Source organism: Lineus longissimus, chromosome 2 (genome assembly GCF_910592395.1).
Source record: "Lineus longissimus chromosome 2, tnLinLong1.2, whole genome shotgun sequence".
Taxonomy (NCBI): Eukaryota; Metazoa; Nemertea; class Pilidiophora; order Heteronemertea; family Lineidae; genus Lineus; species Lineus longissimus.
Genome location: NC_088309.1, coordinates 6,015,923 through 6,041,339, shown reverse-complemented (window position 1 = coordinate 6,041,339; position 25,417 = coordinate 6,015,923). Strand labels below are relative to the sequence as shown.

At 40.6% G+C, this 25,417-nt stretch overlaps 5 protein-coding genes across 7 annotated transcripts; 1 reads left to right on the top strand and 4 right to left on the bottom strand.

Moving 5' to 3' along the window:
* Positions 1–3,353, bottom strand: LOC135503583 (uncharacterized). Its single transcript, XM_064797189.1, has 2 exons — positions 3,084–3,353; positions 1–2,457 (listed from the first exon to the last, which is right to left on the bottom strand). Exon 2 carries the CDS (start codon positions 2,455–2,457, stop codon positions 1,318–1,320), a length of 1,140 nt encoding a protein of 379 aa, XP_064653259.1. The 5' UTR covers positions 3,084–3,353; the 3' UTR covers positions 1–1,317.
* Positions 3,354–3,613: 260 nt separating this feature from the next.
* On the top strand, positions 3,614–6,096 carry LOC135503584 (uncharacterized protein C9orf85 homolog). Of its 2 annotated transcripts, none has more exons than XM_064797191.1 (5): positions 3,614–3,849; positions 4,131–4,348; positions 4,878–4,991; positions 5,190–5,272; positions 5,772–6,096. In XM_064797191.1, the coding sequence occupies exons 2-5, from the start codon at positions 4,140–4,142 to the stop codon at positions 5,918–5,920; spliced, it is 555 nt and encodes a 184-aa protein (XP_064653261.1). In that variant the 5' UTR covers positions 3,614–3,849; positions 4,131–4,139; the 3' UTR covers positions 5,921–6,096. The 2 variants fall into 2 exon arrangements, with proteins under 2 accessions (XP_064653261.1, XP_064653260.1); XM_064797190.1 differs by having other exon boundaries at positions 4,065–4,348.
* Positions 6,097–9,548: 3,452 nt separating this feature from the next.
* On the bottom strand, positions 9,549–10,878 carry LOC135483585 (uncharacterized). The gene has a single exon (XM_064764560.1). It carries the CDS (start codon positions 10,773–10,775, stop codon positions 9,744–9,746), a length of 1,032 nt encoding a protein of 343 aa, XP_064620630.1. The 5' UTR covers positions 10,776–10,878; the 3' UTR covers positions 9,549–9,743.
* A 2,016-nt stretch (positions 10,879–12,894) lies between these two features.
* On the bottom strand, positions 12,895–18,491 carry LOC135503581 (14-3-3 protein gamma-like). Its single transcript, XM_064797188.1, has 5 exons — positions 18,297–18,491; positions 17,709–17,902; positions 17,116–17,267; positions 16,570–16,907; positions 12,895–16,233 (listed from the first exon to the last, which is right to left on the bottom strand). Exons 1-5 carry the CDS (start codon positions 18,379–18,381, stop codon positions 16,211–16,213), a joined length of 792 nt encoding a protein of 263 aa, XP_064653258.1. The 5' UTR covers positions 18,382–18,491; the 3' UTR covers positions 12,895–16,210.
* Positions 18,492–19,529: 1,038 nt separating this feature from the next.
* Positions 19,530–25,156, bottom strand: LOC135503580 (14-3-3-like protein 1). Of its 2 annotated transcripts, none has more exons than XM_064797186.1 (5): positions 24,965–25,156; positions 24,060–24,256; positions 23,709–23,815; positions 22,998–23,350; positions 19,530–22,832 (listed from the first exon to the last, which is right to left on the bottom strand). In XM_064797186.1, exons 1-5 carry the CDS (start codon positions 25,074–25,076, stop codon positions 22,813–22,815), a joined length of 789 nt encoding a protein of 262 aa, XP_064653256.1. In that variant the 5' UTR covers positions 25,077–25,156; the 3' UTR covers positions 19,530–22,812. The 2 variants fall into 2 exon arrangements, with proteins under 2 accessions (XP_064653256.1, XP_064653257.1); XM_064797187.1 differs by lacking the exon at positions 24,965–25,156 and adding an exon at positions 24,401–24,455.
* Between the last annotated feature and the right edge of the window lie 261 nt (positions 25,157–25,417).

Here is a 25,417-nt window from a genome sequence, read left to right as displayed (position 1 = left end):
TTCCTGATGAATTCAGATTTTTATTAACATCTTTCATTAAGTACATGTTTTAACAAATGAGGAAGAGACAGAAGATAAGAGTCTCGACACTAGTAAGATAGGCTACATGTAGACTAAGAGTAATACCAAAACACACAAGCTGTTGCAGATGCGATGTTCTTAAATGAAATGTCCTTGGGACATTGTGCTCACCTGGGAATGATTTAGAGCTGGATGAAATGAGACATGGGGGTTAAATTGACTAATATATGGCACTATCAATGATACTTTTAGAATTTGACCTCTGTGAACTAGATAACTAGGTCAAAATTAGTTCACAGTTGACTTAAATTGGGTCAACTTGTACAGATACCAAATAGGTGTCTACATATAAAATCTGTAGAATCTGTGACAAACAGTAGTGAAACGGAGTTTGACCTTTCTGACATTGGAAACTAGGTCAAGGTCAAAATGTTATAAGCACTATGTTAAGTTTGATCAGATCTAACAATGCACATTTTATGATCACACAGTGAAGGTTTCTTGATAAAAAGATACATGACCAGACATTGAGTTTTATGACCGGACCTGAGCTAAATAATGGGCTAGAAAGAGATTCATGTGTAAATAGAATACACCACATCAAAAGCACAATTCAAAGCAGCAAGTTTGCTAGTTTTAGTTTTAGTCCAAAACATCAACTGTAAAAGGTAGATTTATGAAACTTTGGGGCCACACTCAAATTATCCTTGAATGATATTAGGTATATGCCAATCTAATATCACCAACCATTATTGAATTATGGGTATGTATCACTTTATTGACTAAGGGCGTTTTTTGGCCACACGGTGCATTTATTATTACCAGGTATTTCAGCTAGGTTGACCCCCTGGGCTCCTGGTCTGATATATAAGTTAAATGATCCTGAAGGACAAAAAAATAAAGGCACAGAAACATTTGTATACCACTATTTGCAGGTAAGAGTCCACAGACTGAGACGGATCAAAAATCTATAAAATGTAAGAAGCGCAAAATAATATGAACATGTGGGCTCTGTTAAGCACATAGAATTTCTATATACACCTTATATATACTTATCATGTACCTCAAATACATTCACTTCCTTCTTGCTGACAGACATACAGTCATAGACAAGGTTTTCATTCAATCAATACACTATACACTGATCATACAACTACTTTCTGTTCAGTTGCGAAAAAATTTACAATAGGTAAGAGACCAAATGACATTCAATTCAACGACGAAACTTACATTCAATTCGAAGATAGAATTTTTTAATATTCAATGTGACCACGGTCTCATTCAAACATCCAAATCTTAGAGTACTTGGTTGGGGACTAATTGAGCTTGGTCATGCGTGCTTACCACCTGCGCCTGTGCAGGGTTTGCTTCACTTCCACTGGTGCTGGCAGACTTGTCAGAATACCTGCACCACAGCATCAGTGCCCACAGTGCATAGGCCACCAAGGGCACAAGAAGGAAGCAGGGGACATAAATGGCAATGCGGGGCTTGCAGACGGTTTCAATTTGGTATTTCTTTACCAAAGCACCATCTAGGTCCCTACCTGGTGCGTACACCAAAGCCATTTGTTCAGAGCCAAATGTCAGGTCTACACCACAACCTCCATCTGTATAGTTAGCACAAACATACGTTGCTTCTCTCCAGTCATACATGGTTTTCTGCAACCCGAACTTTGCATTTACAGTGGCACTAGAACCGCCACTTATGAACCCAAAATCAGCTATGGCCATCGTGATGTAATACTCATCAGTTTCAGTTATATTATAATCGAAGTAACTCCAACCAAAGCTGGATGAAGAGTCCTTCTTGAGGTAGCAGCAGTCCTGGTCACCGATCCACTCTCCCAAGTTGTAGCTGCCCTTGATAACGTAGACCTCCACGCTGGGGAACGTAAGTGATGCGTGGGTTTGTACCTCTAGGCGGGACCCCTTCAACATGTAGAAGTTAATCATCTCCCAGTGTTTGCTATCAATGTTCTGTGGATCAACCTCAATGACATAATTCTTGTGGAAGTGTTGACGTATTGGTGGCGTCTTATCAAAGAAGTAGACATCGACTGGAGCGTTGGACTTGGTGACTTCAAAACGACTACAGAGGTTGGAGGAGAACTTCCTATCCATTGGACGCATATCAGCGGGGGACGCCTCAAACTCGTCGCTACCGTATGTGACGAATGCAAGCAGGAGTCCAGCTGCCAATGCAATAGCAGCAAATGTAAAGAAAGAAATCACAAGACGGTTTACACGCTCCATTTTCGGCTTAAGACCAAAACAGCATGCTATCATCTGGAATGGTAGACAGCAGATTATTGCTAATCCCCCGCATAAACGTGTTTGCCGAGCAGCATTTTGCCTGGGAATGATGATGATTCTCTGCACTTGCGGGCCCTGCTGGATGGGGTGGTCTGAGTACGGAGGCGGCATTCCATTGGACATCTGTAATGAGAAAGCACTCAGATCAAAGAAAATCCATTTTATTTTTGGTATATATTCCAGAAGTATCCCCTGGGGTGCTGACGCAGTGACATGGCAGTGGCATGTGTCATTTTTATGGAAACAATCACCAGAGTAAACGGTTTCACTGTCACCATCAATTAGACATTGCCCTCAAATGGTGGCGTTTCATTCGCCAAGGGGAAAGCAAAATTTACATGTTTACAAAATTACATTTACAGTTTTCATACTGTCAAAAGCAAGGTAAAGGAGTAAAATTGTCACACTTTATACCGAAAAACCCCCCTTTTTTACGAGTACGTCAAAAAAGTGCTCTTTGTAGACTTGTGAAAATGTTGAACCACCCCTGGCCCTTAGGCTTTCCAGCAGACTGAGAACTCTAGGTATATAAAAGTGGTTCTTCACTGACGTCACATGATGATGTTGCCAATTGTTTTGCACTGCCATATTGGCCGTCAGACGTGGTCACGACGTAAAGGAAATGCATTGGCAGGTGGCCGTCAAAACGTCACATCGTGAAGTCACGTGAAAAACCTCTATAGGCAACTGACACTTGATAGTGATACAGTAGTGTCCAGTGTGAGTGGCCTGTGGACGTGTGTGCTTACCTTGTTGTTGTTTGTTGTTGTGACTTAATGTAGACTTGTGGATATATTTCTCGGGGCCCTACTCCTTACCCTGGATGGCGGTGGTGTATATGTGAATTTGGCACCCTCCGGGAGCCAGTAACAGACTCACAGAGACTGAGAGAGGTCTAGCTGGTCCTTTAGTGAAAACTTGGAACTTGCGATATATAGCCTACTATTGCGCAAAACTAGGGGTTAGTTCAATACCTGGCAATCGGCAATTGGCGAATGGCGGTTGGATTTTGACAATGGCAATGTGCCAAAAGTATATCGCATGTTATTGATGGTACGGTATTATTTCATCATTATTCCTTGGTTGTTTGACATATTTGACCAAATCCCAAAAATTTGGGATTTCGGAAATTTTTGCTGACCCATCCTGTCCTCTACATAACATGTACACTTAGATAGGTGGCAGCACTTATGTCATATATGTCAAACATCCAAAGAATAAATGTGAATTATCACCATCATTAAAACCTGTTTTATAGCATTTGATATACTTTTGGCACATTGCCATTACCAAATACTAATCGCAAATCGCCAATCGCCAATCGTCAATTGCCAATCGCCAATTGCCAATTGCCTGGTATTGAACTAGTGAGTAACCCGTTTCCAAATAAATCAGTGACGTCAACTGACGTCATTTATTTGGTTTTGTCACTTGCTCATAGATGGCAGCAATTCCTGATCCTCGTTTCTTTAATTTCTTGCCCTGATTAGCGCTCATCCTCCCTGTGTTTGTTTGGTAAGGCTACCTGTATGTTCTGTGTGAACCGATCCGCTAAAAAAAGTAGGACCGAGGCCAACACTCCTCATTTCAATGTTAACCTAGTCAAATGACTCAAAATTAAGTCGGTCAAGATCGTGTGTACACATTCACATTGCATGCATGCATGCATGGACGGTGTGTATCATTCACATCATAGGCCTATACCCAGATATTTCTTTCTATTTTACTAGCGCAATACCCTGTGTACTGTAAGAAGTCCATTTATTGTTAATCCATTCCATGCACCTCCAAACCAGAATTAAAACATGAGCAGCAAGAAAGGAAATGTGAAGAAGACCGGTCCTCCAAAATACCAGAATAAAACAGCTTTCAAGAATAATCTACACGACACAAGTATACAGACCAAGCGCATCAACAGCCTTGAGGTGACTGGGGCATGCCAGAGGTGTAAAGAGGTCATTGAATGGAAGATTAAATACAAGAAATACAAACCTCTGAGTGTGCCAAAGAAATGGTGAGTATACCTCAGAAATGGCTGAAACAGCCCAAAAACAGTTTGAGAATATTGATCTAAAATTTATAAAAACTATTTGTAATGTAATATTCACCAGAAAGTGTCTTCTCCCCACCAAAGCCGATGTTGAAATGGTCCATAACCGTCACTGTACCATGACGGCATGAGGTAGGGGTTCTCCACATATCATACAGAGTACTAATAGGCTATTCTTGCTTGAATTTTTTGTGCATTGCTGACTTTCAACTCGCAAAGCCTCGGGGTAGATACAGATTCTCAAAGCCTCGGGGTAGATACACACTCTCAAAGCCTCGGGGTAGATACAGACTCTCAAGGAAGGATACGGGGAAGGGTAAAAGAAAAGCCATGATATACCCTTTATTGTCAAGAATCCTGTTCAATAATGGGATTGATTTCTACTTCAATCAATTAACTGATAGATTGAATGTAAGCGGTAAGCTCTGTATTGTTTACTGCTTAATATTTAATGGTGTAATCTAATGCAACCTCTTTGGTTTCTTTTTTTCAGTGTACGTTGCAATGAGAAGGCTATCAAGAAGGCGTACTGTGTTGTATGTGATGCATGTGCTGCCAAACATGAAGTCTGCATAAAATGTAACAAAGCTGAGAACATAGTACAAAAGTAAGTTGACAGGGGAGTTGTGAATAGCTGTCTGAGGCCAAGAGTGGCGAAATGATGTTAGTTAACCACTTTGCTGCTACTCCTTTTCTGTACCACTGTGATTACAATTATTGAGGGTTTGCTTCTCTAGTCTTATATTCGTGTTATGTTAATTCATAGTTCCTTATCTTCTTTATTTCTCACTCTATTTCCTTTAAGGCCTGGTTTGTCACCCGAGGAAGAAGCACGCCAGCAAAGTCTGTTGGAACAAGAAATCAGGATGATGTCTGAACGGAAAAGAAGTGAGTTGTTGTGATAATGTTACAATTATCCAACTTAGAAATCTGCATGCAACTAAATGGAATATCTTTGACTCAGATTCAATTTGAATCTGGTACAGGAGACAAGCTATTTTTTTCGGAGCGGGCACCAGGTTCATCATCAAGATGCTTCTGTTTCTGTGTCTCTGAGCAAGATACAGCTATTTCATCACTATGTCTTTGGCCAGATACATATAAACTCAACATTGCTTTGTCTTTCAAATGAAATGTAAGACCATCTTGCCTATGCCAGGACAAGCAGATAGTAGCTTGTGATGGACACCTTCTCTTTGGTTGAAGAGGGAGTCACTCGGCCAAAAAACCCAGTTGGTGCTTCACCATTGTGGCATGCCAAAACGCTCACTTCACTGAATGCAGAGAAATTCTTCGAATAAGAAGAAGTTTGAATTGGCGATATGCTTTTTCAAATCTTTATGAGGGCTGATACAATCCTGTTGAAATTTATTAAATCTTCTTTCAGGGACGTTTTTCCGCCTTCAAGAATCCGGTAAACTCAAAGATGCAGCTGAATTAGAGGGAGATGATGGAGACGATGATTCAGATGTAGAGGAGAGTGATAATGAAAAAGATATTGATACTATGGACACTAGAGATGGACAAGGAAGTTGATGAAACAGTTCATAGATTGGAAAAAGTGACAATTTATTGATGGACTCCATTTTAGTGACATTGACAAGGACTATGTACGAGCAGGATGCCTCTAAACTAAATGCTAATATAAACTGAAGTCTAAATATCTGCTTGTCAAAATGCGATGCAAAATAAAAATGTTTATATTAGAGAAATCTTGCTTTGTTTCAGTCAATTAAATCCTGAGTTGACCTACTAACGTTAATTCTCTTTCTGTCAGAATTGATTGAATTGGGTGAGAGTGAGACCATTTCCTCCTCTCCCGCCTGGTCCTCCCTAGTTAGTTCCCTCGGAGCATGGAGAAGGGTAAAGAGATCAGCTTCTTGCACATGTCAGTCGTCCTAGAGAGTTGGATATTGTTGCAGGTTGTGATGTCTCTGTAGCATGTGGTCCTAGATTAGGACTGTAAGGTTGTGACGTGGCTAGCTTGGAAAGTAAGTCTGCTTCTGGCATCAAACTTCGATACTGTAGACCATGACATCACTGGTGTACGGGAAAACGAGGTTGTGACACAAAGTCCTATACTTGGTCTCTTAGGTTGTGACTTGTCTGGTGTGGAAAGGGAGTCAGCTTCTTGCATAAGACTTGGATACTATAGACTCTGACATCTCTGGTGTATGGAAAGAATGAGCGTGTGGCACATTGTCCCACGTTGTGACCTGGCTTGAGTGGAAAGGGAGTCAGCTTCTTGCATAAGACTTGGATACTATAGACTCTGACATCTCTGGTGTATGGAAAGAATGAGCGTGTGGCACATTGTCCCACGTTGTGACCTGGCTTGAGTGGAAAGGGAGTCAGCTTCTTGTATAAGACTTGGATACTGTAGACCATGACATCACTGGTGTATGGAAAAACGAGGTTGTGGCACAAAGTCCTATACTTGGTCTCTTAGGTTGTGACATGTCTGGTGTGGTATAAAGGAAGTCTGCTTCTTGCATACACTCATATAGGCAGTCATTTGAATACTGTAGGCGATAGTCCTATGTTCAGACTGTTATGTTGTGACTTGTCTGGTGTGCATCGAATGGAGATCAGCTTCTGGAATACTACAGTATGTCATAGAGAGTTTGATACTGTATGATATGATGTCTCTGCATAGTCTAATCATTTACTTGTAGGCTGTGATGTCTCTAGAAAGACGAGCATGTTACTGCCTTGTCCTTTCATTTGAGTGATAAGATGTGACATGTCTGGTGTGGAAAGGAGGTCAGCTTCTTGCATCAGACTTGGATGAATGACCATGCCACGTGGCACATAGTCCTATATTTGGACAGGTTGTGACTTATCAGGTGTGATAAAGAAGTCAGCCTCTTCAATTGCATTAGACTTGGATATTACAGACCATGACATCTCGGGTGTGTGGAAAGAATGAGCGCGTGGCACAGTCTCTTAGGTTGTGACATGTCTGGTGTGGTATAAAGGAAGTCTGCTTCTTGCATACAATCATATAGGCAGGGAGTTGAATACTGTAGGCGATAGTCCTATGGTCAGACTGTTATGTTGTTAGTATGTCATGGAGAGTTTGATATTGTATGATATGATGTCTCTGCATAGTCCAATCGATCACTTATAGGCTGTGATGTCTCTTTAAAGATGAACAGGTTACGCCTTGTCCATCCATCTGAGTGATGATAGGTTGTGACATGGATGGTGTGGAAAGGAGATCAGCTTCTTTCATTAGACTTTGTTACTGTTGACCATGACATCTCTGGTGTATGGAAAGAATGATCGTGTGGCACATTGTCCCACGTTGTGACCTGGCTTGGGTGGAAAGGGGGTCAGCTTCTTGTACAAGACTTGGATACTGTAGACTATGACATCACTGGTGTATGGAAAGAATGAGCGTGTGGCACATTGTCCCACGTTGTGACCTGGCTTGAGTGGAAAGGGGGTCAGCTTCTTGTACAAGACTTGGATACTGTAGACTATGACATCTCTGGTGTATGGAAAGAATGAGCGTGTGGCACATTGTCCCACGTTGTGACCTGGCTTGAGTGGAATGGGAGTCAGCTTCTTGTATAAGACTTGGATACTGTAGACTATGACATCACTGGTGTATGGAAAGAATGAGCGTGTGGCACATTGTCCCACGTTGTGACCTGGCTTGAGTGGAATGGGAGTCAGCTTCTTGTATAAGACTTGGATACTGTAGACTATGACATCTCTGGTGTATGGAAAGAATGAGCGTGTGGCACATTGGGTGAGGTCAAATCTCAGAGTTAACTCCACACCTAGATTATCCAAGTGTAATCTCTGTGAAAAGTGTTAACCTGAACCCTAGACACCAAGTTCAGGTTAACACCTTGGTGACACCTGGGTTACACCAAGATTACACTTGAATAATACTTTCCTAACACCTTCTAGATACTTTACTTCTACATGGGCAAGGTGCCAAGCCTGGCACATGTCAGTGGTAAATAATCCATGCCACAGTTACATAATGATGTTAGTTTCACTTGGTTCCTGGTTGCACAGGTCTGGCACTTTGCCCATGTTGAAGAGAGGTTGAATTGGACTATGCGTAGATCTTTAGTGTAAGTCTGTCATCTGAGCAGTCATCATGGACGGAAAGGGGAAGAAACGCTTCCAGTGGACACTCGAGAAGAGGATGCAAACTCTTGAGTACATGATTGATCACCATGAGGCATTTCGTCGTGCCAAGAAGAATGCTCTGGTCCAGGAATTTTATGCAGCAGTAGGGAACCACGTTGGTACCCACGCCGAAGTGGTTGAAAATATGCTTAAGAACCTAGGGAAGGAATATCGAGATGCCATCAAGACACAGCAGGCTTCAGGGGCTGCAACAGATGATATGCACCCTGGTTTAAAACTCAAGGACTCTCGTGAATTATTTGAACTTTTTGACTCTTTCCATCGACTTTATTATCCGAAGGGCGGGGCAGCCAGACCTGCAATTGTTATGACACCAACCGGCATCACTAGGCCAGGATCTGCAACGAACTCCCGACCCCAAACCCCTAGCGATGAAAACTGCAGCATACCAGATGACCTCGGTGTTGTCATCAGCTCAGATAGGAGTACTCCATCCCCTTCGACATCAAGGTCTGGAACGCCAACTGTTCAGGCAGGAACCGATGCCAGTACCAGTGCCGGAAAAAAACGTCCTGCTTCACAAATGATGCCCCCGGTGACCACAGGAAAGAAGGCCTGGGACGAAAGTGATTTCATGAACTCTTCTGTGCAACATCAAGAGCAAACTTGTGACTTGATGAAAGAAATCAGGGATACGCTCCGTGAACTTGTGTACGAGATTCGTTTATTCCGTGCTGCTGTGTTGGAGGAGAGAGGAATAACCATTATTGAACAATTACCTGATACCGACTAAATTACAGTCCCTACTAACCCGCTCAATACCGGATTTTTCAAGCACCGAGTCCCGTCATACAGACAAGACTCTTTTTATGCAATTAATTACCATGATTGCTGAGTGAACAACATTTTATTGATGAAAACAGTTACAGAAACTGCGATTTGTCACGCTAACAGCAAGGAATTAGTTTTAGTTAATTTTATAGATGGCTCTTTATAGTGGTGGCTTGATCTATACTACACCCACAAAACAGAGAGGTACAATTGCTGTGTGATAACAGACTATTTTGTTTCTTCAGTTCTAGCCATGACTATTCCATCATATTTTTGGTTCAGGATTTGTTTACAAGTAGTGACATGCCACAGATTGGACAGCCAAGTAGGCTTCTCTTTCAGTTACTAAATTGGGGATACTAAGAATAAGCAATCATTTTCAGTTATTTTACTTTTGTCTTTGTCTTTCACATATGGTTCAAGCCAAGAAATTGGTGTAAAGGTTGTGTAACACGCATGTTGCTACAGTGCATTTTGATGGAAAAACAGGGCCATATTTCGCAGCGTACCTATTCTCTTTTAGCTGATTGATCCTCCATATCAGTTCAGTACATCCGATAGACCTCTCAACTATTTGACGGAGTCGAGTGCATCTGTTGTTAAAATCTAGTTGTTCCTGTCGAAGATTATTTCCAGTAAAAGTAATCAGCACAGATCGGTGCAGGTTCCTGTAGGCAGGATCACCAAGCATAACATACTCCTCTGGAAGTTGATCAAGGAAGTCGAACAATTCTCGAGACCACTCGGCCGCTGTTTTGTCGTGCGTCGATCCAGGTACTCCGCTTATAACGTGTCTTACCCTGCCAAATCGATCTACAACGTACTGCACGTTGATGGAGTCGCAACATTTCCCCGGCCTCCCACAGTAATACGCATCACCAGCCCTATCAGGCTTTTGGATTTTCACAATAACGCCGTCTATGAAAAGAATCACTTGCCGCTCAACTCCGTCGATATCAACCAGAGGCTGGGCCAGTTGATCAAACTCATCCTGCTCAGGGAATGAAATATGACGCGCAGCTATGTCAAAGAAAAAGTCAGAAACCTCAGTCACATGTAATATTGCAGTTGGCTTAGCATAACCAACAGCATAACCGACCTGTCTGTGAAAGCCTCCTGAAGCGAGGTAGTGCAAAAAAGTTTTCATTCTTCTTGAAGATGTACTTGCGTTGACTTGGCCATTCCCCTGGTGATTAGCCTGCCTCCATCCATGAAAATAATCAACAAGGTGATCAAATTGTTCTTGGTTGAGCCTCATATGCCGCTCAATCGGTTCTCCACTGTAGGCAGGCGTTCGAATAAAGTTCTCTGCTCTTCTATTATGTCTTAGGGCAACAACTTGAAACATAGGAATCGCAAACATGGCTGCCTTTGTAACTCTGAGAATTGACCTCTCACAGGTGTTAACCTCCAGGAGGTTAACACCTGATGTACACGATCTGTAATGCATTTTCTTAACACTTGGCCACTTCCTCAGATTAAGGGAACACCTGAGCGATCAAAGTGTTCCCTAGGTGTCTACCAAGTGTTAACTTAGTGTCAACTCGGTGTTAAGAAAGTGTTAACTAGAAGTCAAGTGAGGAGGTCAAATCTCGGGGTTTTGGAACACTTTCTTAACACCTAGTGTTAACACTTAGTAAACTCTGAGATTTGACCTCACCCATTGTCCCACGTTGTGACCTGGCTTGAGTGGAAAGGGAGTCAGCTTCTTGTATAAGACTTGGATACTGTAGACTATGACATCTCTGGTGTATGGAAAGAATGAGCGTGTGGCACATTGTCCCACGTTGTGACCTGGCTTGAGTGGAATGGGAGTCAGCTTCTTGTATAAGACTTGGATACTGTAGACCATGACATCTCTGGTGTATGGAAAGAATGAGCGTGTGGCACATTGTCCCACGTTGTGACCTGGCTTGAGTGGAATGGGAGTCAGCTTCTTGTATAAGACTTGGATACTGTAGACCATGACATCTCTGGTGTATGGAAAGAATGAGCGTGTGGCACATTGTCCCACGTTGTGACCTGGCTTGAGTGGAATGGGAGTCAGCTTCTTGTATAAGACTTGGATACTGTTGACCATGACATCTCTGGTGTATGGAAAGAATGAGCGTGTGGCACATTGTCCCACGTTGTGACCTGGCTTGAGTGGAATGGGAGTCAGCTTCTTGTATAAGACTTGGATACTGTAGACTATGACATCTCTGGTGTATGGAAAGAATGAGCGTGTGGCACATTGTCCCACGTTGTGACCTGGCTTGGGTGGAAAGGGAGTCAGCTTCTTGTATAAGACTAGTGTAGACCATTACATCTCTGGTGTATGGAAAATATGAGCGTGTGGCACGGTCTCTTAGGTTGTGACGTGTCTGGTGTGGTATAAAGGAAGTCTGCTTCTTGCATACAATCATATAGGCAGGGAGCTGAATACTGTACGCCATAGTCCTATGGTCAGACTGTTATGTTGTGACTTGTCTGGTGGGCATGGAATGGAGATCTGCTTCTGGAATACTACAGTATGTCATAGAGAGTTTGATACTGTATGATATGATGTCTCTGCATAGTCTAATCATTTACTTGTAGGCTGTGATGTCTCTAGAAAGATGAGCATGTTACTGCCTTGTCCTTTCATTTGAGTGATAAGAATGATGTGACATGTCTGGTGTGGAAAGGAGGTCAGCTTCTTACATTAGACTTGGATACTGTAGACCATGACATCTTTGGTGTATGGAAAGAATGAGCACATTGCCTTTTCCTACGTGGCATATCTGGTATGGAGTCAGCTTCTTGCATTATAGTCATAGACTGTTGAATATGTACTGTAGTCGGCAGTCCTAGGTTGTGACTTGTTTGATGTGCTTGGAATGGAGATTAGTTGCTGACATAATACTATAATATTTCATTGGAGTGGACATGTCTCTGCATAGTTCTGTCATTTACTTTCAGGCTGTGACATCTCTGTAAAGATGAGCATGTAACACATTCCCCTCATTTGAGTGATTGGTTGTGACATGTCTGGTGTGGAAAGGAAAAAATCTGCTTGCTTAGTCAAGAGTTGGGTGCTGCAGACAAATTATGTCACTGCTGGTAAAAGATGAGAATGTGCCACATAGTCCTATAGCGGGACTGTTAGGTTGTGACTTGTCTTGGGTGGAAAGCAGGTCTGTAGACCGCTGTGTCTGATTAGACAAGCTTGTGGCTGACAGTCCTGTAATTGGAATGCAAGGTTGTGACCTCTCTGCTGTGTGGTAAGGAGGCCAGCCTTTGGCATATTGTCAGGAGTTTGACCATGACGCCACTGCAGAGAAAGATGAGCACATTCATGTTGTGGTGGTACGGAGTCCTGAAGTAGCACTGTGTACACCATCTCATGGTTGGACTGTCAGGTTGTGACAATTCATATGAAGTTTGGAAAGGAGGCTATGAACATCAGAGCATACGTCCATAACTGCCCACTCGGGGACACTAAATAGTGCATCAATGGAGACAAAGCTCTGGTAAGAAGAGGGACAAGAGACGACAGATACACCAAGATAGATGTAAGCTTCAAACACAACAGGAAAAAACAAGCAATATGTTCATTAACACAATTTAATTTATTTGTTGCCCGAGTTGTACTAGTCTACTTTAATCTACTGATGTTACAATATTAGGAAGTTAGTTCTTACATGATAAAAGGCATTATTTTCTAGACATCAAATTTCGATAAAATCGGCTACTGTCATGTTTCACTTGAAAGCTTCCAGGTTATTATCCTTTCCAAAATTATCACCAAGTTCCACATGATTTTCAAATCCGGTTTAATTTTAAAAATTTTACATCACAATATTATCCACAATATTTCTTAATGCTCTTAATTTTGGTTAGTGGCATTAAACATGTCCTAAATGTGGGGGAATCTCAGGCAGACAAGGATGTGTCTTAAAATAAAAGTACATGTATATGATATGTTTGGGTACTACATGTATAAAACTGAAAGTCAGCCACCTTAGCACTTTTCTGGTTGAGTTCTAACTAGGAGCAAATAAGAAAGTATAGCAGAAGAAGTACAAGTTGGAACAACAGCTGAAGGTTGAGCAAGCAGAAATATTTTAAAACATTTTGAAAACTTGGCCCTGAACAATGCCTGGCTGAGTTCTTTTACCATGCATCACAAACACTTTAAGAAGTTAAGTTGAAAGGAGGACAATATTGAAGAGATATTCCCAGAAAGGCATTTTAAAGAATAATTTACTCCTCTTATATGTCTAGAGGGATCTCAGTGACATTCTCAGCACTAAAAGACAGGAATTATTGATAAGACTCAAAAAGCTCGAGATAGTGCAATTAGTTTGTCAAACACCACACACAATAAATTGTACCAAAGTGGCCACATAAAAGCCAAGCAGACTACTCAAGAAAAAACATACCTAAACAAGATAATTAAGGTCAGACAGCCTAAATAAAGATTAAGTCTAAATCTATGCTTATACCCATTACATTAAATTCAACACTACACGCTCCCAACAAAGAATTTTGTATCTTCGGTAAAAAAGTGAAAATTACATACACAAATACACATTTCACATCATTACAATGTGCAAAGCTCTGCACCTAAACCACCTTGCAAATGACAACTGCAACGAGGATGTGGACTTTCGATAAATCATAGATGGCGCAGCGAGTCACGTTCCTTTTCAAGGCCCGTGTGAACTTCGTAACAACGGTGCCAACAGCAGATGACGTAAATGACGCCACGCATCCAGCAAATCACGTCTCAAAAAGAAGCATAAGGATGGAATGGACTTTGCGAGGCATGATTGCTTTCCCAGTCGTGGTTACATCTTGCTAGTTTTTCGGGTGTAAAAACATACCTCCATATGAGCCCTGAAAAAGAATGCAACTCACTGCGCCTTCTAGCCTTGTCAATTGGCTATTGTAACATTAGTATTTTTCGTAGGTGAAATAAGAGGCTTTACATTTCACAAAGGGCTGAGCAGCGACTGTTGCAAGGACGGACAGTATCCCATATAAATGTCAACAGCCCACTTTGCAAATACCACATACAGAAAGTGTTTCATCTGTGCAAGTAAATCAGTCAAATCTGACCTCGGTGAACTTCTTGAAGATGCCCTACTAAAAGGACTATCTACAATCAATTGACATTTTGAGGACACCAAATCAAAGTCAATTATTGGAATTTTTCGCTTATAAATGGTATAGAAAATTTACTTGAAATTCTCGTCAGTTGCAGTACTTGACCATTGTCACAGGGGCGGGGGGTTTACGACGCTATCAATCCACTTCTTTGTATCACACCACTTACCACTTACTACACCTCCAGGACAGATTTAATTGCAAATCTTCAACTCAACAGGTCTCTAGAGAAATGCAGAAAATTGCAAGTGAAATACATATGCAAGTCAGTAGGTCAAGCGGTTAGAGATACGGTACTTAAAATGGACTAAATTCACCAGAACACCTGCAAGACTGTACAGAGATAATCACATGTACATGTACACCCATATATACATATAATACATGTAACAATACTTTCACTTTAGGTCCTATATCAAACATTTAATCAGTAATGCAGTTTCGACTCAACGATTTCAACCAAAGACACTAACTCTACCCTGTGGATTAAACAATGCATACCTTACAATACATACTAAACTGAAATTCAACACTGGCAAATTCATTTATCAAGAACATCAGTAAACACCGAGATATGTTCTGTTCTTGAGATTTTACCGCTCTGTCCTGTTGGTTGTTAATGATAGTTGTAGCAATAGCCAACTTAGCAGTAACTTGAAAATCCACAATTCACAACGATTATTCATTTCAAGCCCTTGACAACATAATGATCGGCCCGACATATTTCTACTGAAAATTTATTAGACTGTTCATAAGGGGATCACACCAAAACGTCAGATCCAAAAGCCAAAGCACATACTTCACAAATGGGAATAGTTCACCAACATTTATGATATTTTAATAAATCAAATCCAGTCCTGGTCACAGAAATGTGCTTCTTTCATGCAAGACCGAATGTATTCAAAGATTAAACTGTCCCTTTACACTATCAAAATGTCATGAAGGCAAGAGAGTAAATGGATAAAGCTTTAGTCACAGAAAACGTTTTTATCCGTTTATCAAACTATTCTTAGACCAGCGATTCTAGGGTCAAAGGGAGATTTGAAAATTCCACATTAAAATTAACCAACAGACCGCCGAAAACCAATTAAACCAACGAAAGTTGGTGATTTTTAAAAGTTGTGTTAACATGGTACAAAAAAAACTAGTTGTCCTGGCAAAAAATATGTGTGAAACCTCGAAATTCGAGGAAAGCTGGCTTGGAAAATACAATTCCTTATTTAATATTTACTTTATTTTGATACAAGAGAATATATTGTGCAAGTATGCGGAGTCAATTTGTAGTTACAAAAGCACATGAACAGTACTTCAATACAAGCATTGCACCGATGTTCGAGCTATGGAATGTAAACAAAGACGCTTGCGCACAAATGCTATAGGGGCGAAAACACTACTGACACATGCTATTCAAGTACGTACCACAGATTTTCCAACTACTGTATTCTAAAAAGATCTTTACTGTTGGAGCAACAATGTACCAACAAGCAACATTCAACATACTTTGTTTACATTCAATTTTTTCAAAAATACGATCACAGCAATCCTAACTAGAGATTGACCCACATGAGTAAGGTGTTCGGTCCCGCATATGTTTTTTAAGTACACAATTAGCAATAGAATTCAAATAGTGCAGGGGCCACGGATAATTCACTCATCACAGTCTTCCTTATCCAGAAAACAAACATCTGTCTACTTCACATGTGTTGATGAACTTGGTTATATAGAGTACAATAGATTTTATGGTGGAGGTGCCGCTCAATCATCATCTTCCTGGCCAGCTGAAACGAAAAACAGGCACAAATGATTAGACACATGAACAACTGGCAGCATTAGTATACAGGGAGATAAGTGGCATAAGTGTTTCTGCTAGGACTTGAAAAGGGCAAAAATATTGATGGCCCACCCAACATTATGAATTAGGACAAATACATTTTGCCCATTCTTATGCTGCACACAAGGGGATTATTTGAAAACTACACATTTGGACTGAAGTTTGGAAGAGCTAAAGTGACTTTTCTTTATCAACAGATGTCAGTGACAGAAATTTCAACTTTATAGTGGGCAGGGGTGGGTTGTGTTGCTCCGGTTGTCAGAATGATCTGAATGACGCTCACCATCATTCTCACTGGTCCATAATGTCAGGTTGTCTCTCAATAGCTGCATGATCAAGGTGGAGTCCTTGTAGGAATCTTCGGGGAGGGAGTCGAGCTGTGCAATTGCATCATCGAAAGCAGACTTGGCGAGGAGACATGCCTTTCCAGGATCGCTAAGGATCTCATAATAGAACACTGAGTAGTTCAGTGCCAAACCAAGCCTAATGGGATTCGTTGGTTTGATGTCAGCTTTAGCTTTTTCATATGCATCCTCGTAATGTTTGCCGGCATTTTTTGTGTTCTGTTCCCTCTCATCACCTTCTTTACACTCAACGGTATAACGGAAGTAGTCACCAAGCCTGCAACCAAATTGTATTTATTAAAAGAATGAACTGAGAAACCTTCGGTATATACAGACTTAGCGCGGAATAGCATCACCCTACTTAGATTTGAAATAATGAGTTGAGACGCTATTTAGCCGGTTATGGTGGGTCTGTTTCATTTAGGCCTATAATAGGTAGGGTCAACAACAAAAGCTTCCCATCTAGTGCCCTCCCCGGTACTCACATTTTTGCGAAGAAAACCAGTGCTTCAGTATTTCTTCCCTTTTCTTCAGCACTTATGTCTGGGTTACCATCAATTTTTTTCAAGGGAGGTAGCACATGGTCTTCAACAAGTTTGATCACTTCATGGCAGGTTTCCATTAATTCTTTCTCAATCTGCAAAAGGAGTAAGCTATAGTCCATGTCACAATTGACATTGTGTATTATGCAGGGTAGCGCATCAATGACGCGGATGTCAATTGTGATTTGGACTGTACATGTAAAAGTATCGACGATGAATTAGCAGAAGCCAAATATAAACCTGACATTTCTCGCGTTAACATAATGATGCTTTACCCGGGGGCCATGATGTAAAGTTACTTTTGGACCAAAATTGTTTTCAGGTTTTTTCTAAATAAAACTACATAAGCTAGAAGTCAGGAGGTGGGGGCGAAAAAATCCTTGCACCCAAGTGAATTTAGCAATCAAACATCCATTGCGTGACACTTAAATTGTTACGTCACTTCGCCCTCTGTTGAGAGGCGTCTGTTTCTGGATCCGGGCGTGTGACATCAGAATGGCGTCTTCTGTATACAAAGATCACCTTCCATTTATTACCTTTTCTTTATAGGCGTGACATTGTTCTTTATTAGCCTCTGCTGATTTGGATTCAATGCTTGATATGATCCTCCATGCCGACCGTCTGGCACCAACAACATTTTTATAGGCTACGGAAAGGAGATTTCTCTCTTCAGTAGAAAGCGGTTCGTCAGATTTGAACCCAACAGCCTTTTTCATAGCATTTACCATGTCTGAAAAGTCAGAATAATAATATTTCCACATTTTACTGGAATTTAGATATTAGTAGGCCTATAGCCTATTACACAACAAGGAAGCACCTTAACAATAACAGTGTTAGGCCTAGTGACTGTATTCCTTTGGAAGTAGGCCTAGGCTAGGCCAAATATTTTTTTCAACAACTTCTCTCTCTTCACTTTTCAATCTTCTCGGGAGAACGTTCATCCCATTAAAACACAACGCCGATAACTATATCATCAACACCATACTTACACAGCAGCGAATTCAACGGGGCTAAAAAGGTGTGCGTTCATTCATGGGTATACTAAGATGTACTATGCACTCCGCCGCCACACACAGTACAGTGCATGCTCACTCTGTCGCCGCCATGATGACACAGAAACCTACCTTCATATAGCTCGACTTGTTCAGCCAGTTTGGCAAACCTAACACACTGTTCCCGGGTATCCAACGAAGGTATCACTTTCGCCATATCTTCTTAGTTTTTTCTCCGCGTCTGTGGTGAAACTGGAGGGTTTATTCGACGGTGCAAAAGTGCTAGTGGAATGTCCGCATGCAAGTATGTACAGGTCAAATCTCGCAAGGCCGTTGTCAAAGCTCGGCAACCTCGTGGCAGCGTATAATGTAGTGTAACCAGTGTATGTCGTAGTGTAGACTACATTACAGATACGATTAGGAGTGAGGTTGATAATTATTCAGTTCACTGGTGACTAGTCGGTTCACTAGCAGTACTGGTGACCAGTAAAATAAAAGGGCGGAGTCTTTATTGTCTACAAATCAAGGGACTGATTACAAAAAGAAACTATGATTCCAGGGGTTGCTGGGCCTATTCCAACACACAAGATACAAGCCTAAACCTCCATAACTAATAGCCTACATCATTAATACATGCAAGAGTTAGCTTACAGTAACTTAGAGTAACCAACCTGTCCTCTAAGGTTACTCTATTAAGTAGTGAGCCCAGTCCAGCTTCATCCCTTTATTTTTGGTTCTACATGTATTTGAATACAACTAAAACCCAGACAGGCTGGAGCGTATAAAGATCGCATAACTTAATTTCCTAGAGACATTTCAAACTGACATCTTGTATATTCTTTAGAGAAGACCAACCTGCTGGTTACTCAAATGTAACTCAAAGCTAACTTTAGCATGATGATCTATACTACACAGTATCAGTTATGGAGATTTAGGCTTGTATCTTGTGTGTGGGAATAGCAATTGTTGCAAGGAACAAAATCAGTGCCTCTGGTGTCAAGATTGTCACATCCTGGTGCAGACTTCCATTCTCCTTCACAGACACACATCAATCAGTTAGTCACACTTACAGTTTAGTTCTAATAGTTTCACTGCATAATTACAGCTTACATAATAGAATCTTCAGAAAATAATTGTCCCAAATGAACATATTATAGATTATAGATCATGCAGTTTCAATATATTCTATGATGGAAGCTCTCTGTCATAAAACTAGAATGGGCCACCATGGAACATATAACGATCATCATCTGTCACAGATTCAAAACAATCTCCACTCTTTGTTTGTCCATGTGTTGCTTTCCCATAATAAACATGGTAGGCCTTGTCAATGGAAATGTACAAAAAAACAACATGACCTTGTTTACTTTTAAAGAAAGCTTATTATTTGTCCAACGAAACAAATAGTACACTGGTTCTCACATCCAGCAGTAGTACCTGAGTGCACAAATTAAAATCCTAAACCCATCAGAAAACTTCTAAAACCTTTTGGTAGTATCATTAACACTCCAACTATTATACATGATTGATATTATAGAAGACATAAATACAATTCCGAATATGGTCCGACAATACACATTATGATAAACAGTAAAATAACAGAACCCCTATAAATCCCAGCATTAATAATTTTCTCGCGGGAAAATGACAACAGGTAAAAAAGATACATCTATTATAATAGTACCGATATGATGCTAGGCATTACATATGAAATAAATAGGTAGCCTGATTAACAATATAATTGTGTATGTAAACTAGTAGCCAGTGCTCTGCTTCAAATCAGAAGTTAATCCAATAATCATGGACAACGTGATGGACAGCGGGCAGTTTGACCAAGGAACACTGGAATTTTCAGGAATACCTGTCCTCATGTATGACGCGTTGGATTGACAGCCAAAGCAGAAAAATAACTTATTTCAAGCCCTTTTCAGCTTCATGAAGATGTTTAAATCAACATTGGCTAACATTTGGGCATTTTGTAGATTACTATGAGAAAATTATACAGAAACAAGTTCATTTAGCACTGCTACCATTGGCAAAGATAGTTTACCCAGAAAATAAAGAACTTTCAAAAGCTAGATAAAGGAGACATTGATACGTTCATGTATTGAATACGAGTAAATACATGAGGTAAATAGTTTGTAAGGATACATCATATATATCAATAAATATATGCAAAGACTTCAGAACAGGTGGGTTTATAGTGTAAGGACGCAAGAGCCACCTCCTTTTCGTTGTAAGTTCGTCATAATTAAAGCACCGTGCAAACAAGTGATTTTAGTCACTGCGATCTGCGACAAAGCCATGGCAACATAACAAGCGATTACACTTTAACCAATCGGTGGCCACATTCCAACCACAACTGTTATGTTGTGATAGCAACGTTGCAGGTCGCATTGACAAAAATCACTTATTTGCATGGCACTTAACAAAGCACATAATCACCCATAAAGAACCCAGGCAAGGACCTACTATGCTACTGATGGAAGTTTTAACATGGCTTGATAATTGAAGCTAAATATTCTTTCTCTCTTACTCGAGTAAGTGAGTACTGGAACCTCACACAGGAGTATCATAGTTGACCTCCACTGGGCATCCTTTTGAGTACCATTATGAAACTTGAAATTGTGCCAAAGTGATAGTTGGCATCAATGATTCAAAAAGATAATGGTAACCGTATAGACAATATCAAAATCAATTGATACCACAGAAGACTCCATGATGCCAATGTGTCTACCTGTTTTGTCTTTTGAGGGGGCCCGATGCTGAACAAGAGACAGATTATACTTTTGTGGTATCAAAGATGAGATGGTCCCTTAATTTGCAGGCAGTAACTTTGAATAAAATGCAAGAACTGGTATGAGATATTTCAGGTGAACTGAAGCGAAAACAGGCGAGATACAGTATAAATGCATGAACTACACATGCAAAGAAGAGGTTCAGCAGTTTGCAATTTTATAAATCACCACAAGAGTCTTTGTTCAAGCATGTGAACATTGCAATGGGGAAGAAAGCAATATGACTTAGGGTGCTGTATCTCAGAAAAGCTCTTCTCGGTAAGAAAATAATACCAAATTAACACAGCCATAGATGACTTCTTAAAATCTTAAATGATCCATTACGGGAAGAGAGAATGTATGTTACTACAAATACAATGAGTAATACAACATGGAAGATTGAAGCCTATCAACATTACTCATTTGCCTCTATTTTGGACACGAATTGATCTAACTTGTGTTATTTTATTGAACAGGGACTAACATGCCAAGTTATGAGGAGTAAATTATGAATCATTCCGTTATGCAGGCCACAGTGCGCCCTATATTGTTTGACACACTACAAGTTGTTGGTGAAAATATTCAACTTGCTAATTCTCATTTACATCTTTTCACCATTGACATCATCATCATCGTCATCGTCATCATGTTAAGCTGCATGGCCTAGACTTCGGCCTCTGCGATGACTAGGGCCTTGGTCAATTTCTCTTACAAACAAGATACTGAATTTAAAACCATGAATGTAGATCAATTTGAGTCCTGTCACTGCAAGCTATGGCTTACTTTGTCTGCCTGCACAATATTAACGATTAATACTTTATAGCGGCCCCTAAATTTTCTTCTACGTAAAAGCTGGCAGACGCTATCTTTCACAGTATGCCACTATTGATTGCAAAACATATCGGTATGCACAGTTCGCAGACTACAAGACAGCTATATAGCTCACACTTGTAAGCAGAGGTTTATATTTTTATAAGGGGCGTTATCAATTTTTTCAAAGTTACATGAAGTCGCCAGATGTATAGAATGCCTGAGACCAAGAAGGATGATTACAGATGAGATTTGAGGAAAATCAGATAATATTCATCAAGAGAACGCTCATTGAAAATATTTCGTAGTTATAGCCAAAGTTAAACTTTATTCAGTTTAGCTCCCTCTTGAATTGTTAACAAAACAAACACGAATGGATACTATTCTTCTTGCTTTGAAGTCATTCCGGTAATTTGAAGAAATAAACAAAGCCTAGCCAAATGCAATCATCTTGAGAATATGATAAAGCCGCCCTTTGGCTTTTACATCAACTGGTTTTTCAGAGATAATATGGAGTTTAAAGCCGACGGGTAAAATATACCTTTCAGTGTGATGATTTTGGCTCAGGATCATTGAACACCAGTCAGGCCAAAGCCAAGTATCGGTAATGTTTGTAATGTGCATTTGGATCTGCCCATTACATACCCATTACCCCAAGTGCACAACCAGAATAGTCATCATTATCTGCCAGGTCCCAAAGACAATTGTGTGATTGACCGGTCGGCTTAAATTGCCCAACAAGAACAACTTGAACAACTTGAACAACATGTACATTATCAATTTATAATAGATCGATATTTGGATGTTTTCACAACTTCATCAATTTACCTTTCACAAAATCTCTCCTACATGTAGCACTACTGTGACAGCACCATAATAAGTTCAAGTTGTTCTCGTAAAAATCTCTTCACCACCCAACTACCAGCCATCAGTCAACAAGATCTTGCTTAACTGTTGTTCCAGACTGTGGCCAACTCTTATTCTAAAGTTATGGCACACAGAAAAAAGTCCTTCACTTGGTAGATTTTCATAAGGAAACGGTACAGAGATGATGGCATCATTTACTCTTGTTTATCGACTTCTGAAAAGAGGAAAGGGATCTCTGTAAGTGCAGTAATAATAGACAGTTTGAGATTGACGAATCGACAATTAGTACAGGTAGTACAGTCCGCCAGGGACACTTGGACGATTAGAATGAACACTTTAAGAGACATTACTGTGGAGTCGATACCATTACTATACATACCTTCTGGTTCACCAGTCTCAGACTTCCACAAGGTTAAGTTATCTCGAAGAAGCTGCATGATAAGCGTAGAATCTTTGTACGAGTGCTGGTCATCTGATATCGAGTCAATATCATTGATGGCATCGTCGAAAGCTTGTTTGGCTAGTTCACAGGCAGTTGCACAGTCTTCAGCGATCTCATAGTAATACACTGAATAATTAAGGGCAAGGCCTAACCGAATGGGATGGGTAGCTCGCATTTTTTCCTTGGCAGTCTCCATGGCTTCAGAATAGGCTATTTTACTTTTTTCTGATAATGCATCCCTCTCTTCTGGCTTGGCACATTCCGTCAAGTAGCGGTGGTAATCTCCCTTCCTGTATTATAAGGAATGGTTGGATTAGGAAGAGAATATAAATATCCTTATTTCTCTGATAGTGAAATATTACAAGGCCGAGTCGGCATTGGTTTTCCTTGATTAGTTGCAGAGTCAACCATGCAACACAGGGTTACATGGACCCGGGGATCATCTCAATGGCAAACAAAAGTTTTCCCTCAAAGGTCACTTTAATAAAGGCATTGGGCCTGGGTGTTCCTGCTGTTATCTCTTTCCTTTAATTCATATAAGGTTATTAGAATTGGGACAGATGGAGACACTGACAAATAGAGACATAACAGATGGAGATCTGACAGATGGATGGGCAAATGAAGATGATACTCTTTTCCTTGACTTACATTTTAAGGTAGAAGACCTTGCTGTGATCATCAGCTGCATTAGCTACAAGTGTCTTCTCAAGCAGTTCAATTACTTCATTACACAGCTGGTTCAATTCACTACGGAGCTGGAATGATAAGATAGGATGTTACCTAAAACAAAGGGAAAATGACAAAATAATGTGAATGCAAATAACATTGATCACTAGAGACAATAAGTAGGCATGGGGGAGATGCTAGATGGTTCTCCACTTTGCTTATTGTCCAAGCAGAGCACCCCTTGGACAGATTTATTCGTCCTGGACTCCATTTTTGCACCTACACCAGTGATCCGGACACAAAGAGTGGTCAACATCGACACAAAGCACTTACAATCTCCAAATATTTCTGCACATCAGCAGTCTTCTTTTCACTGTTGCACCCCTTCTGCGCAATACTATGAATGACTCGATACGCACTCCTCTGAACCCCAACAACATTCTTGTAAGCCACAGACACCAGGTTTCTCTCTTCTTCTTCAAGCTTGCCTCCAGAACATTCTATGATCTTTTTACAAGCTTCCACCATTTCTGAAAGATTTAAGATCTTGACTAAGTTAAGGGGGCCTATAGCAAGGGGCCTATCACAAGGGGGCCTATAGCCTATAGTCACATAATTACAAGATATAGGAAGGGTCGCATTGAATTCTGTGACAAAAGAATACAGCAACAGACTTGATGATTAAAAAAATCCACTTCAGCAGGCCTGCTGTCCATCACCTAATCACAGAACAATGCAACAATGGGATAGGCCTAGGCCTACAATGATTCATGAATTGGCCCATTGCCTACAATTAGGCCTACCCTAGGTTTGAGCAAACAGATTTGCGTGACCTGTATACTTCCAGGAAATAATGACTCATTATCACTAGCCGCATTCTAGTAAATTGAAACAAAGCCAGGTATGGCAGGCAATGTCTGGGTGTTGGCATGAACCAGATATTTTTGCCTAAGATGGCGCCCCATAAATTATCCATCTTTCCCTCAAAAGATGGTCATTTTTCTGGAACTCTGAACAACAACCTGATTGAAAATGAATTATGCAATACATGCATCCAAATTGAGAAACATTTTATCTATCTAACAGATTATATTTGGGCCCAATCGGATGATCTGCAGCAAAGATACAGCATCACGAGGTCAGCATCTCATCTTAGTTGAGAACCATGCAGATAAGCAGATACAGTGTACAAGCATGAGCAGTGTAAAATGTACACTGGGCAATCAGAGAAATCTTACCGTCATATCTTTCTGCCTGTTCAGTCAGTTTAGCAAGCTGTACCCAGGTTTCTTTTTTGTCAGCATTTGCTACTTTGTTCGCCATGAACTCCTTAAACTTCTCAATACCCATTTTGCGAGTTGGAATAGGGAGATTTTGGAAAGAATGAGATCGCGAATGAGATGCAAGCGCTTCGATTCAGCAGCAGGGGATGGCAGACTCTGACGTCATAGACAGCTCAGCTTGATTTTCATATGGGGCGCAAACATTTGAAAAATCAGCAGCTCTCTTCCATCATTACTCTTTGAGCATCATTGCAATTGGAAGATAGAGAACAGCTAATTTTATCACATAAGTGCCCCGGTATTAAGTTTTCTGGAGACTATCAAAGGCGAGAAAGAGCCACTGCATACAGTGAGGTCCCATGGAATATTTAAAACCTGGGAGGTTGTTTTAAAGAAAACAAAGAACTC